Source organism: Polyodon spathula, chromosome 7, assembly GCF_017654505.1.
Source record: "Polyodon spathula isolate WHYD16114869_AA chromosome 7, ASM1765450v1, whole genome shotgun sequence".
NCBI classification, from domain to species: domain Eukaryota; kingdom Metazoa; phylum Chordata; class Actinopteri; order Acipenseriformes; family Polyodontidae; genus Polyodon; species Polyodon spathula.
The window spans coordinates 58,342,560-58,356,628 of record NC_054540.1 but is presented as its reverse complement, the minus strand read 5'-3'; the positions used below and the strand labels follow the sequence as shown (position 1 = coordinate 58,356,628).

Genomic DNA, 14,069 nt, shown 5'->3' with positions numbered 1-14,069 from the left:
GTGAAGCGGGCCACGGTGGAAAAGAGCTTGAGGGTCCACCAGATCGAAATGGAAACAAGAATACTAACCTTCCAGATGCCTTCCATTGTGGGCTGTGTTATAGGTAGTTAGAGAGAGTGACAAAGGGGTAGTTTGCCTTAAGTGATGCTACTGTACTTAGCCGTGCCAAAAGCTGTCATTAACAGAAAAGAGTTAAAAGCGTGTTTGATTTTTTGACACCTGATAATGCCGCCTGAGTTGTAGAAACAGCCCTTCCACAGTGTTCTGGGCCCTGGGGCCACGGTGCAGTGGTTTGGGTCAAAGGGTAGAATTAACAGGCCAACCAACAGCAGATGGGGATGAAATGCTAGGACATAAAACAATCCCCTTGGAAGTATTCTTTATCAAACAACAAAGAAGATGTTTTACGCACCCCAGGGGATAAGCGAAAAGCTGCTGGAATCACACTCTGCTCAAGTCGTATGTGCATTTTATAACATACAGATATGTGCAATTGGAAGACAAAGAATTGTCGTACGATGTTAAGAATACTTGCAAGGTGTTAAATTAAATTAACGAGTTCAGAAATAAATGATTTTTGTATTTAGGCAGTTGGTATTCATATGCACTAGCAGTGGAGACCCCCTTGTCACAAGAGCAGCATCATGACCCTTAGCAGCCTGCCCTTGTGACGAGGGATCCCGGAGTCCTGCTGTTTTTCCAGGTGAAAGAAGGAGCTCAGTGTTGCTCAGGCTAACCGCACACCGGGTATCTCGGAGCCTCTGCCCTTGTTGTTTTTGACACAGGATCTTCTTTATATTTTGTGCACGGCAGGTGTGGAGAGATGGGACGCTGCTGACTTCTCCCTTGGACTTTTTTCACATCCTGTGTCAAAGATGGCAGCTGGTTCAAAGCTGGCCTTTGTGGGTCTTCACAGGAATGTCTTAGCCTTTAGGGGCATGGTGAGGGTGGTGGATGGGACAAGAATTCTCCACTTGACAGAACTGTGCAGATGATGACCAATTTGACAGGTTGACTTTTTAAAAATAAAGAAAGGATTGCCGTTTGAAGTATGTCCAATACCAATAACAAACTGAAAAGGTAGAATGGGGCTGGGGGGGGGGGGGGGGGGGGGGGGGGGGTTGGCAAGCCGCCATTACTGTTTTTATTATCAAGTGGGATCCCAAAGGCCTGAAAAGCACACTTCCAAATGAGAGATGTGAAACGAGGCCGATTTGTAACGTGGCTATTCTGGGAGGCACGACGTGATAGATTTGTGAATGTATTTTGTATTTCTTATTAACTGACTGCATTGGCAGAGTCAATGATGTATAATAAATGAAAGCAATGCAGCACAAGGCTCCTCAGTCTCCTTCGTGCCCACAGAGGTCTGATTCAATAGAGTCATCTTGAACTATCCTGCTGCTTTCTAGTCCCGTGCCACATTCACTGTTTGCATGGCAGCTTGGCCGAAGATTGGCACATTTCCCAGAACGATGCATCTTAATAGTGGTGACATCACTCGGACAGCAGACCCACACCCACTCAACACCAGCCTCCCTGCTAATAGACCGTTAAGGGTCCATTCGACAAACTAAAACATGATTTGTTCATCGGGTAGTTGCTCTTGGCTATTGATTTTTACTTTTTCCTTCTGCAGCTGCCGCCATAGAGATTAAAAACGATTTGCTTTTATTCATGTTTCTTCCACCAGGTAGATTTGCAAGAAGAAGAATTGGCAATAATACAGTACACAGGGTTTAAAATTATAAAGAAATAAAAAATAAATGCTATATATATATATAAATGAAGGCAAATTTGTTTCTTTTACTTTCACTCTGCATTGTTGTTTCTCGGAATTAAATAACTTGGGGACAAAAAGCAACCACCTTGTTCTGTGCAAGGAATGGTAATCCTAAAATAGTCCAACAAGTGACTTGTGGTGATTGCATGGTGAAATGTGTGGATTACAATGGCTCCATTCTTAACCATGCATGCCACTTTACAGGTCCATTAAGCATGTGAATGGGGAAACCCACAGAACCTGTCCTTCCAGGTCAGTGCTGCTATGAAGGATGAGCTGTTTGCAAGGTGTTTGTTTAGTGCTGATGTGTTGCACCCTACACCATCTGTTTTGCACCTGGTACACCTTTCTCAGCTCTGGCTGCTGGGTTCTTGGTATTACAGTCGGACATTTTCATTATCATACTGTGTTGGGTGACTAACAACATGCTTTTCCAAGGAGCATACCAACATTCCTCCTCATCCCTGATGTTTATTTTACTCCCTGATGTAAGCAGAGGAAGTGTTCCAGGAGCTTCCTGTTTCCAAAACACAGCAGACATCTTTCACGATGCAGTGCGAGCGAGCGGGGAAACTACGGTTTGATCCGAATCCAGAGTAATTCATTTGAATATAAACCACACCAGAAAAAATGTTTTGGTTAGCAGTGCATGTAGCAGACATAGTGTCTGCTGTTTGACAAATTTTCATCCGTATACAGTACAGATCTGCTTCACTTAATCATCTTCAGGTGGAGCTTTGTTAAACTTTCTGCTCTTTGTGATGGGAGGGTGGATAAGGATGCCTATCTGGGGTAGCCATGGTTTGCAGATAGTGAATAGCATTAAGTGTCGGTGTTATGCTGGCTCTGATCTTCCTGGAGTGCTATAAACAGGATACAGAACATTGTTGTTTGATGAAATAGCATGCCACAGTGCAGTGTTCCATAATTAGACATGTCAAGGAAAAAGGCAAGAGTTTCAGGGATATGCTTGAAGTGTTTTTTTTTTGTTTTGCTTTGTTCAAGAATAATTGCGTGTGGATTGAAATTCCCATGTCTCTTCTTGTTTTTTGTATGACATGCTTGTTTTCTTCAAAGACCAGTTTCAGTGATAATGCCCTTGAAAATGGCGATAAATGAACAAGTCAAATTTATACTTGGGGGCGGTGGTTGCATAGAAACAGTAAAGTTGGGTTAGCAAGCAAACAATTCTACTCAAGGCACTTGCATTATCCCTGGATGTGTGCGGAGAGTTTTCTTCTCATGGCTCCCAGCCTTTGTGCAGTGGCTCGGTTTAAAGAGAGAGCTTTGATTCTCATGGAGTACGATCTAATTAGGTGACCACTTTCCTAAATGAGAACTCAGCTGCAACATCTTAATGGGGGGAAGGGGCTGGATAAGGTAGTAAGACAGTGTGCATGGTAGCGATACAGACTGGGAAAGCAGTGGGGGTTGAGGGGAGGGGGGGGGGGGGGGCGACGAAAGCCTTGTTTACTTCCTGTATATGATTTGAGACCAGTCCCCCAGAGAAGGTTTTAGACCACTGTGCCACACTGTCCCTGTGTGACCATCTCAGGACATGTGTAACATGCTGTAATGGTTACGCTCCTAACTTGACTTGCCGAATGCACTGCCGACATAGTTTGTGCAAGGAGAAGACATATTCTACAAACAAAACCTCTAGTCTAAGTGCTGAGTGAAAATACAAAACAGCAATGACCAAACAGAAAAGTAGGAGTCACACAGCTCATGGATCTCGGTCCAAAAAGCCTAGTTTCTCATTGCATGAAAGCTGATGCATTCTCTCAGGATAAGATTACAATCTGAAGCAATTTCTTTGTAAATCGAGAGGCCTCTTGTGTTTGCATCGTTCGTGTATATATGGGTGTGCCTGTCTTTCTACATTGCTGTTCGTTATACAATTTGAAATATCCCACTTTCAATTGTTAGTGTTTGACGGCAAACATAATATATGTACATTTTTATTGTGAACATTCTTTCATTTAAACTATTAAGTCATCAAAGACAAGTCATACACAGTCCTCCAGTCATTGTCAAGCACATCGTGGCACATCGTGTGGAGCGTGCCCTGGCAGGCTTGTCCCTCATGGCACCCCATGAGCCCACATTGCGGAGCGGAGTCCGAGGTAAAAGAAAAAAAAGAGGAGCCTGGTAAATCATGCTGTGATTGCAGGTCCTGGAACGTGCGAAGGCCATCCTCATTAAAAAAACATTATCAATGTGTATTCCCCTGGTTATCCATGAGGGAAAAGAGAATGGACGATGCCCTGATAGGAGCAGGTGATTATTAATAATGGGGGAATGGGAGTGCCACTTAATCTGAGCAGCTGTGTGCTTTTCCACCGAGCGCCATCCTGATAGTAAGTGGGTAATAATAGGGCCAAATAGAGTGCTTTCAAGGAATTTGTGAGTGAATAAGATCCTGAATATGTGTACCTTTTGATGAAAAGAGCATGTTCAGCATAATAAATACATGCTTCATGAAGCATCTGGTGGATTTGAACCCGTTTTTAATGAGCGTTGGAGCACAAGAAACTCTTTTAGAGACCTTAATGTAATGCAATGTTTTTTTTTTTTCTGTAATGCAAGCCATAACTCACAGTATCGATCTGTGCTCTTGATATTTCCTGGGAACAGTTTACTAACACGGGAACACTGTTTCATTACAGCTACATCCAATGGGACAGCAGAAGGACTGGAGAACAGAGAAGGCGGAGTCTGCAACACTCGCTCCATGAAGATTATCATGAAAGTTGGGCAAGGTAAGCCACTCTATTACGATAGTAATAATAGACAAACCTCTTGGGTTGGATTGTTTGTGTTGCTTATATAGTAAAAACATTTCAAAATTCCTATTTTATGGTAGCCTTATATCTTTCTCATAAAGTAGTACCTGTGAACAGACATATACAGCTACATGGTAAAAGCTTTCTGTTACTGCAGGGCTTGCGATATTTAAAAGCTGCTGACTGGGCTGGAAGCGTTGCAGATAATGGGACAGCCATGGCTTCACTTGAACCTATTGCTCATAATCTGAAACGCTCCTGGCCATGGGATTTATAGTGGATATTCGGCAGCTAATAGTAGGATATGGAAAATGGCCCACCGGGTGACATCATAGCTCATAAAATATTTCAGACATTACTTTGTATTCTATTTATAAGCGCCCACAGTAAAAGCTTTGGACTTTTTTTTTTTTATTATTATATTCATGAGTAGGGAAGTGTCTTTCAAGGTAAAGGTAGGGATCCAACATTTTTTTTTAAGTTTCTGTTTTGTTTTTTGTTTTTTTTATGATTCACCAGACTTGTGGGACCCATCTATTTCATATTACAAAAAAAAATGAAACAGAAATAGACAGCACTTCTGTTAACAGAGCAGACCCCCCCAGTGCCATTACCTCACACACACACACACACACACACACACACACACACACGGACACACACATACACGGACACGGACACACACATACACGGACACGGACACGGACACACTCACACACGCTCTCACACACACACACACACACACACACACACACACACACACACTCTCTTCATGCTGGAGTGTTGCAGAGCAGGCCCAGGCTTCACTTTAAACTACACAACCCCTCATTCAGCATTCTCTCATCTCTGACTGCCAAGCAATGCTGTAGTGGTGCTTGGAAGCAGAGGACATTACCGAGAGCAGCTATTGAGGTCAATAGAAATGTGCAGGGCAGACAGAGGAGGGGGTGTTTGTGTGCTAATCCTTGTCTAATATCCCTCGTCCTTGTCACCGGGCAGGAAATAAATGATACGGAAACGGCCCTCCAGAGGCTGATATAATGTGCTGTCTCTGATCGCAAAGAAGCAAAAGCTTCAGTTGTGAAACGTCTATCTATTCAGAAATGTTCAGAACAGAGCCAGACATTTTTGTATGTTGCGTGGATGAGATATTGAAGGGGTGCGATATCGCACTGTGTGTGCGATTATAATGATTCCCTCGACAGCCTGGGCTCACTCACCAGAAGTGCTGGGAATCATCCCAACAGATGCCCCTCCCTGACCCTGGAGAGGAGTCAGTAGATCAGGGTCATGCTAGAATCCTGCCTTCACAATCTAGCTGTGCACACTCATTCTCAAAGATGGCTGAAATAGAAACCACAAAGCTTTAAATCGCACACCTAGTCTGACTGTAGAGCAGAATAGCAGATAACAGTATCGGTTATCTGAAAGGGGCTGATAACCCCGGACCTCTTCATTTATTCAGATATGAGAGCCGGGTAATTATTATCTCGGGTTGTCTGTCCCACTCCAACAAGTGTAAATACAAGTGAGTGACAAATGTTTGTTTTAAAAATAAGTATTTCTTTGTATTTTGTGCTGGGAGTATGATGTAACATGCAAGCAGTGTCCTGGCAAACTGATAAAGGTTCCATACCTCCTTTTGATCTCCAACCAGGTCAAAAACAATGGTGACCTCAATCCTTTAAAGGCCAAGTGGGGTTGCCAGTTTTATGGAAGTAGATGAATGACAAACAGCAAATCTGTAGATATGGAAAACCTTCATATGTTATGTTCCGGATGCTGCACTTGGTGGCACGGGCTGCAGATTGATCTTTATTAAACCAACAGAAAAGTTTTGTTTTCATATTGGTTACCACATCAGTCGCATTTCTTGTTTAGCAACCATCCCGCAAAAAAAAATTACCCTCAAAATTAAAACAAGCAGATTGAACCAGTAGTACAATTAGGTCATTTAAAAAATAAATAAAAACATTGCAAAAGGCTGATTACTTCAGTATGTCAAGCAACACAACTGTTTTATTAACAAAAGCACCACATTTACTAACAAACAGTTGCTTGGTTAGCTTTTAGAAGTTTTTTGTTCCAAAGCTTTCAAAATAACATTGAGACCTGTAGCCCTGCAGATGTTCAGGGACACTGGACTAAAGAATTGTGTCTTTCAATCAACTGACAGCCAGCCTGTGAGGTCTCGTGTGTAAACTAACATTGGAAATACAAAACTGATCATTGCTGTGTTAGCCTCTTCGTATTGGACTTTTAAAATAACCTTTCTCTTAGAAGACAAACCTGCATGGAAAATGTGTATATTGTATTGCAATATGCCGTGTGTTCTCCCATTGCGATATATATAGCTGTTGTATTTTCTGTAATTACACACCATTATCAGCACCTGGTTGAGACTTGGCTGTAATTATTGCTCTGTGAAAAGCTTATCAGTTTGTATAGTTTTACACTTAAGTTTCTTTAGACGTTCAGGCCTATTCCCATTGCAGACAGTACATGCTGTGCCTTGCACAAGGAGCACTTTGCTTTGTGGATTTGTGCAGGAGAAGATATGTTTGTGGCACCACTCGTTCAGCCAAGTTAAATACTAAATATTCCAGTGATATTGTTACTTGTCAAGTTACGGCACAGCACTTATATAAATGCTTTTAATGTTTCCAACTCAATATGTAGCGTTTTTGACATTAAAAATCAAAAAGAAAAATTACGTTGTTTTTTCAGGAGCAAACTTTATTTCAGGCACGTTTTTCCACACGAGATGCTTCTTGACCAAAGCAATAATATAAATTATTACAGGGTCCAGAAATCAGTAAAGAGAAACCAGCCATATTGGAGCGCATAGGTGCAGTATTTGTTGGTGTCCCTAGCACACAGTCCTTCATGTGTTTGAATGCATTGCTACTGTAGTTCTTTGAATTGAAAGTCACTTGGTGTGGCAAAATTGTTGATGTTAGTTAGACATCAAGAGATTCAATTAAAGAATATTCTGGAGTATGTGCTTCCTTTTTATGGCACACAAACCCAATAAAGCCCTGAACATTGGCTTAGAAGGTCCTCCAGAGAAATATAACAGTAAAATATGCCTACGTTAACTATGCATGATTTTATTGCATTTATTAAATGGCTCCTTCATAACCTGACTACAAAACCTCAGTGTGCCTTATCATAAAAAATTTGAATAATGTGACAGGTAGGAACAAAGCGAGGTGAAGGGCAATTCTCCACCTTGCATGTATTATTGTCTGTATTGTATTACATTTTTTTATGCCATTGTGTGAACAAAGCATTTAAGATCGCAATGCAAACATCTATTGAACTTGTAATATGCCTATACTTGCTAAAGCTGTTCTTATATCAACTGTATTAAGTAAAGTGTACCTCCAGAGGGTTATGTATGAATGAAGTGACTTAATGTACAATATAGCATGTGGTTAAAACTCATCACACAAGATTATAGTATTTAAACACCCATTTCACACATTCTTCTTGAGATTCGGTTGATCCCTTTAAAACCTTAAATCACTATTAAAAGGCAAGTGTTGCCATCAGGTTTTGCTCTAGAACCGTGGTTGCTAGACCTACAAGGCGATGTGACTCCTTGAAACTGACATTTCGTTTAACATTTTCTGATGATAATTAACATTTTTTGTTTTGTTTTAACTTTCCAGATCCAAACACAGTGGTACCAGAACCGCCAGTAACAGTAAAACCAATTAAAGAGATGGACAACTCGATAAAGGCTATCACCACAAGCCCAGCCAGGAAAAACAGGCCGGATGAAGATCAAGGCAGTGAAGGTAAGAAACCTATCAGGACACAGGCCAAAGAGTATCTGAAGCACTTGTTGTTCTTGGCTCATTCATTTGGGCGTCGCTCTGTAGACTGGAAGCAGCTGTACAGTTTCATTTTTCAATTGAATTTTGAAATTGAATTAAATAAAGCATTCTTACACCGATGGAATGTTTATTGTTACATTGCAGAATTGTACATGACCAGAATTGAGTTGTGATAAAGATATATCTATATATATATCTATATATATATATATATATATATATATATATATATATAGACTTGTTGCGGTAAAAGTACTAAGTGTCAGTCAAGGTTTTAATTATTCGGAATGCTAATGCAGATAGATGTGGTGCTCAAGTGTGGTAATGAAAAATGTAAATCGTAACTGAGATACAGTGATAGCGCAGTGAATACATTTGTCAGAGCCTATTAAAACCACTCAGTGGGGCTGCAAGGAAGAGAGGGATTTCAGGCATTACCATACTGGGTGTATTCATTTGTATTTATTTTGCTCGGGTTTCAGCCACCAGAGAACTTTTTTTTTTTTTGTCAAGCAAAACAGAAAAGTGTCAGAGTTTATAAAGATTTTAAAAGTCTTTTTTTTTTCCCTCCGAGTCCGTCGCCTGCTGAGGAAGAAAATAAAATCAGATGTGCAAGAAGTGAATTCTGTCCTCGGCCGAGGCCATGCCAAGACTCCCATGGTGTCTTTTCCTTAAAAATAGAAAAAGAAAAACTGCTTTATGCTTTATCCCTTTGCAGTGCTGTGCTTTAAGCACCTGTAAGGTCCAGTAGCAGGTTGCTAAGTCATGTCATCATGGAACTCACCTCCATGTGCAATGTAACCTTTTCTTTGCAAGCAAAACCACTACTGTATGTCACAGCTCCAGAGTTTATTTAAAACTCATCACGTGACACATCTTCAGAGCTTAACGTAAAAGTCACCAAAAAGCAAACCCTGCACTTCAAAGGCAGCAGGAACAGGGAGATTAAAAAGCACCCCAGCAATGGTGTGGTTAAGCCTGAACACACTTTCCCAAAGCAATTCCAAAAGCATTTTTTAAATTGGCTTGCTTGTTCCTACAAGTAAAAAATAAATAAAGATTTCTACAGAGAGTTGGCAGGCTTCAGTGCATTCAACAAGAATTACAATTTACACTACAGAGATCAATAAAAAAAAAAATCTGTTGAGAAACAAATATATAACGATATATATTTACTTCTCTATTCTTTGAACTTATACAGACGTTCTCTGTTTAATTCCAGTGTTGATTTCCTCTGTTTGCTCCCCCAGAGGAGTGCTTTATAGCTCATCGTTTTGTCATTAATCAGAGACCTTGCAGCCCTTATTTCAGGATTGCATTGGTCAGGAAGCAGTGTCATTACATTCACAGTGAGAGGTGATAAAGTGAAATAGAAATAGTAAGGAAAGCTGGAATTGAAAGTGAACCACGAAGGAAGTGGGCCTCTCAACCTAATTGGAATCAGTCTTCAGCCTGTACATCTAATGAGAGAGTAGCTTTTTACAGCAAACAATATAATTTAAAGCCAGTTTCATTCCATGATCTATACATAGCTCTGCATCATATACATATACATAAGGACATGTATATACCGTGTATTCCATGCTCATAAGAGTATTGAGGAAAGTTTCAACACACAGGGACAAACTAACAAAAACAACTTCTGTTTGCAAGTCCCACAGTTAAATGACGGATTTGTTTAGATTTGGTAACTTTGTTACGTGCATTTTTCCTTTTGGAAAAAAAATAAATGCATTCCTGATGTTAATGAGTGATTGAACAGCTTTTAGAATCTAATCCATACAGGTGATATAATTATCGTAGTATTCTGTCCAAATCCATTCTTGCAAGATTTGCATTAGATATATAATGCAACAATCACTGGCATGTCAAAGCTGGCTCAGTACTGTGCTAACTGCTGATCCATTTCCTCTTCACAGGTACAAACAACCAGTATGGGGAAAACAAGACCCCTCCTGGGGATGGGATCTTTGGCTCCAGGCCAGCTCTTTTCACTGCCATCGGAGCGGGCTGTGTCATCTTCCTCCTGATCATCATCTTCCTGGTCATCCTCCTGATAAAGATCAAGAAACGGCACAGGAAGCACACCCAGCAGCGGTCAGCAGCTCTGTCCCTCAGCACACTGGCCAGCCCCAAGATCACAGGCAACGCTGGCTCTGAGCCCAGTGACATTATCATCCCCTTACGGACTACAGAAAATAACTACTGCCCGCATTATGAGAAGGTCAGCGGAGACTATGGCCACCCGGTCTATATAGTCCAGGAGATGCCACCGCAGAGCCCCGCCAACATCTACTACAAAGTGTGAAGACCTGGGAAACAGTAAGACGAAAGAACCGAAGAAAAAGGATTTAGGACATTTTGCTTTAGAGAATTCGTGCCTACATTTTACTACCTAGACCTTCTGTTGTCGGTATAGAGACTTTTTTTAATATTGTGTTTAAAACAGTGACACAAGGAAACAAAACAAGAACAAAAGAACGAGGGATGACGGAGAAGGTCTTAATGGAGACTGTAGACAAGATAATTTCCTCTCTAGGCCAAAGGCAGGTTATGTGGGCCTTTTCTCATCTTCTCTTCCTCTTGTTTCTCACTGTCCCTTTGGATATACAGTATAGAGCCACATTTCCTCTTTATTCAGCTGTTTTACCCTCGGAAATGAAAAAGGCTGGATACTGAGGCTAGGCCCTGATACTGAGATGCCTTTATTCTTGCTCCTAAAGATATGAGAGAGAACAAGATACCTGAAAAACTTAAAACGATGGTTTGTCTGTCGTGCAAGAACTTCATAGCTGACTTGAAGCCTTCTCAGAGCGCTCAGGTGACTGGATGACAAACAGTACAACACATAACATTTTTGTTTCACATCATGATGTTTACCTTGTTTATAATCATCATTATTATTTTTTTGCCACCTGATTCTCATTTAAAGCTGATCAGGCTTTCTTTTTAGTTTTGTTTCAGCTCTGGTATAAAATATATAAAGTTATTTTTTCACAGAAAAAAAAACACCAGTCAGCCAGCTGCAATATAGGACATATAGTGACTGTGGATCTGGCCTTATTTCCAAAGGCCTGGCCTTATCCTGTATGTAGACAGCTGTGAAATGTCACGGGAATTCTGAAACATGTGTTAGGAGAATCTCAGACAATATCACGATTTTCAAAAAAAGAAAAATCTGCAATGTTTTTTTGGTGGTTCTTTTTTGAAATGGAAGCTTTGTGGCCATGTAGTTTATGAAAGAATAAAGCTAAGTTTCTAGCAAAGGTGGACAAAACACACAGTGCTTTTGAGCTATGTTGTACTATTTAAGGCAAAATAAAAAGTTACAATGAAATGAGAATAAGACAGCAGGGGAACTGTATTGTGTATCTCACGTGAGTTATATGTTGAGCAGTTCTGTATGTTAATTACTCCGTTTTATCACATAGGTAGCCAGATATGGAAGCTGTTTTGTACTCGGTTGCCTCCATGAATAAACTGATGGTTGTTCAAGCATTAACACCTATAATTCCTTGACTGTAAACAGGTTATTAAACCATTAAAAAAAAAAGTAAAGTAAAGTGGAAACATGCATTTGATCAGCCATGACATGACAACCTCATTTTTGACATGAAAGTGTATATTTTTTTACCTTGAGTTAAGGCAGGTCTAAAATGCAAATTTAATGCTCTGGCAAGAAATTCCGTACTATCAGGTTGTGTTTTACAACACAATCTGCTCTTAAAATGTGGCGCTGTAATGAACTGCTTTGTGTAGACACCTGCTATTTTTTATTTTGCTCTTACTAGGATCAGCTGGGAACATCTGAAAGAAAAATGGCCTCCCACCTCCAGAATCTCTGTCAGTTTGTTTTTAACCTAGCTGCAAACAAGCAGCAGTGTTTTTAAAAGATGTATTTTGATTAACAATATTTTGGTGATGGATCATAGGATCAGTGTCCGGAGATAATAGAGGCGGAGTATACCTAAATGCCTGTTGTTCCGGTAACAGACATAGGCTGTAGTCAGGGGAAGCACATATTTCTTACAGAGATAAAGACTAGGACAGCAGTGCATACTTTTTTTCTGGTTAAGCAGTGTTTGACTTTACTATATAAACGTGTTTGTTTATGGGCTAATAAGGCTGCAGAGGGGCTGACTTCAATGCTAAACCTACAGTAATGATTAAACCCTAAACACATCAGTGGAACCCTTTGAAATGGCTAAGAATTACAAAGCCATATAGGATAGGCAAACATAGGAGAGCCACATTCAAAGGAAGCAGTGCCTCTTTTATGAAGTCTGAACTTTATTAAACCTGACAAACTTCATGTAATTCTACAATAAAGATGTATTTAGGGAGTGCCATGGGACTGGCGTAAGCACTAGCCAAGCCTGGGGGAGTGTACTTTAATTGTGGAGACCGGAAATAAATCAACTAACCGAACAAACGAGGCAGATATTGCAAAATCAAAACATGACATCGTAAAAATCATGGTTCCATAGACAAATTCAAATAGGAACAAATTAAATGAAAAAATAAAGTATATTATTAAGTAAATTACATTTTGTGTTTTAATTTTCTTTTTTTTAAATTTTTTTCTTTAATAATTTGTATTGTTTTTTTTTTTGTTTTTTTTGGCCTATATTGTAAATGACTTGATTTACAAACAGTCAAAAAAAAATAATCAATGTACATATGTGAAAAAAAAGAAATTTAAAAGTTAAATTTATTAGCATCCCATTTATGAAAATATAAAAAAAATAGATGTTTGTTCCTTTTGTTTTTCATTGCAGATTTTCTTTGTAAATATTTGTCTTTTTGAAAAGACATTTTGTATAAACTTTTGAATTATTTTCTTGTTTGCTTTTTGTTAGAAAAAAAACCTACGAAAAAGACCTCTTAGAACGGGTGTTCAACTATATCCATCTGAAGTGCCAGATACAGTAATGTAAGTGAAAAAAAAAAAAAAAAAAAAAACTGACAGTGGTGTTCACTACAAGAGAACGGTTTGACATTTCAGTTCCAGGACACATTCAGCACAGTAGCGTTTTATAGCGGGGGGAAAACAAATCAATTCAGATAATCGTATTCCATGTTTTTCAACATCTTGTATTTTATGAAAAAGAAATGCGTCCTGTAAATCATCTTGACCTCACTGAGAAGAGAATGTAGTGAATCTTTACGTGTGAAGTGACCGACCAGCACAGAATCCCAGTGGCCTTGTGTCGCAAGCTGACTGTTAGGGATAAAGAACTGAATTCATACCATGAAAGTGACCTAACCATTCCGAGATTCAGATTCACCCATAGGTGTACACCGCCTTGCGGTGTCACATGTCACCATGCAGAACAACAGGTATAGCACTGCTTTAGAACCATTCAATAACATGCCTTTGACAGACAGTAACTTGTCTCTTCACTGAGCTGTAGCCCTAAAGTATTTGTTGCAGCAGGGAAAGGGTTATTTCACTGTCCACTGAGCTATGTAAATGGACCAGAGAATTGGGTTGTTAGGCCACTGCTATCAGAAGGACTCTTAAAGACATGAGAAAGACCCTTCTTTATTTATGAAATCACTGAGCTCTGTCTTGTAGTGTATACACCCACCCTACAATGCCTGTAATGGCGTGTTTCAGCTGGTCTCCTGACCCTTTGGATTACCACAATGTTATTA

The 14,069-nt window shown here is 39.9% G+C and overlaps 1 protein-coding gene across 1 annotated transcript in view; it reads left to right on the top strand.

The window, feature by feature from the left end:
- The window catches only part of LOC121318938 (ephrin-B1-like), a 66,658-nt gene extending 53,722 nt beyond the window's left edge, over positions 1-12,936 (top strand). The window contains exons 3-5 of the mRNA XM_041256154.1: positions 4,453-4,545; positions 8,244-8,372; positions 10,331-12,936. Of these exons, the coding sequence (XP_041112088.1) occupies positions 4,453-4,545; positions 8,244-8,372; positions 10,331-10,719 (611 nt within the window). The 3' untranslated portion in view covers positions 10,720-12,936. The remainder of the gene's footprint in view (positions 1-4,452; positions 4,546-8,243; positions 8,373-10,330) is intronic.
- Positions 12,937-14,069: the final 1,133 nt, after the last annotated feature.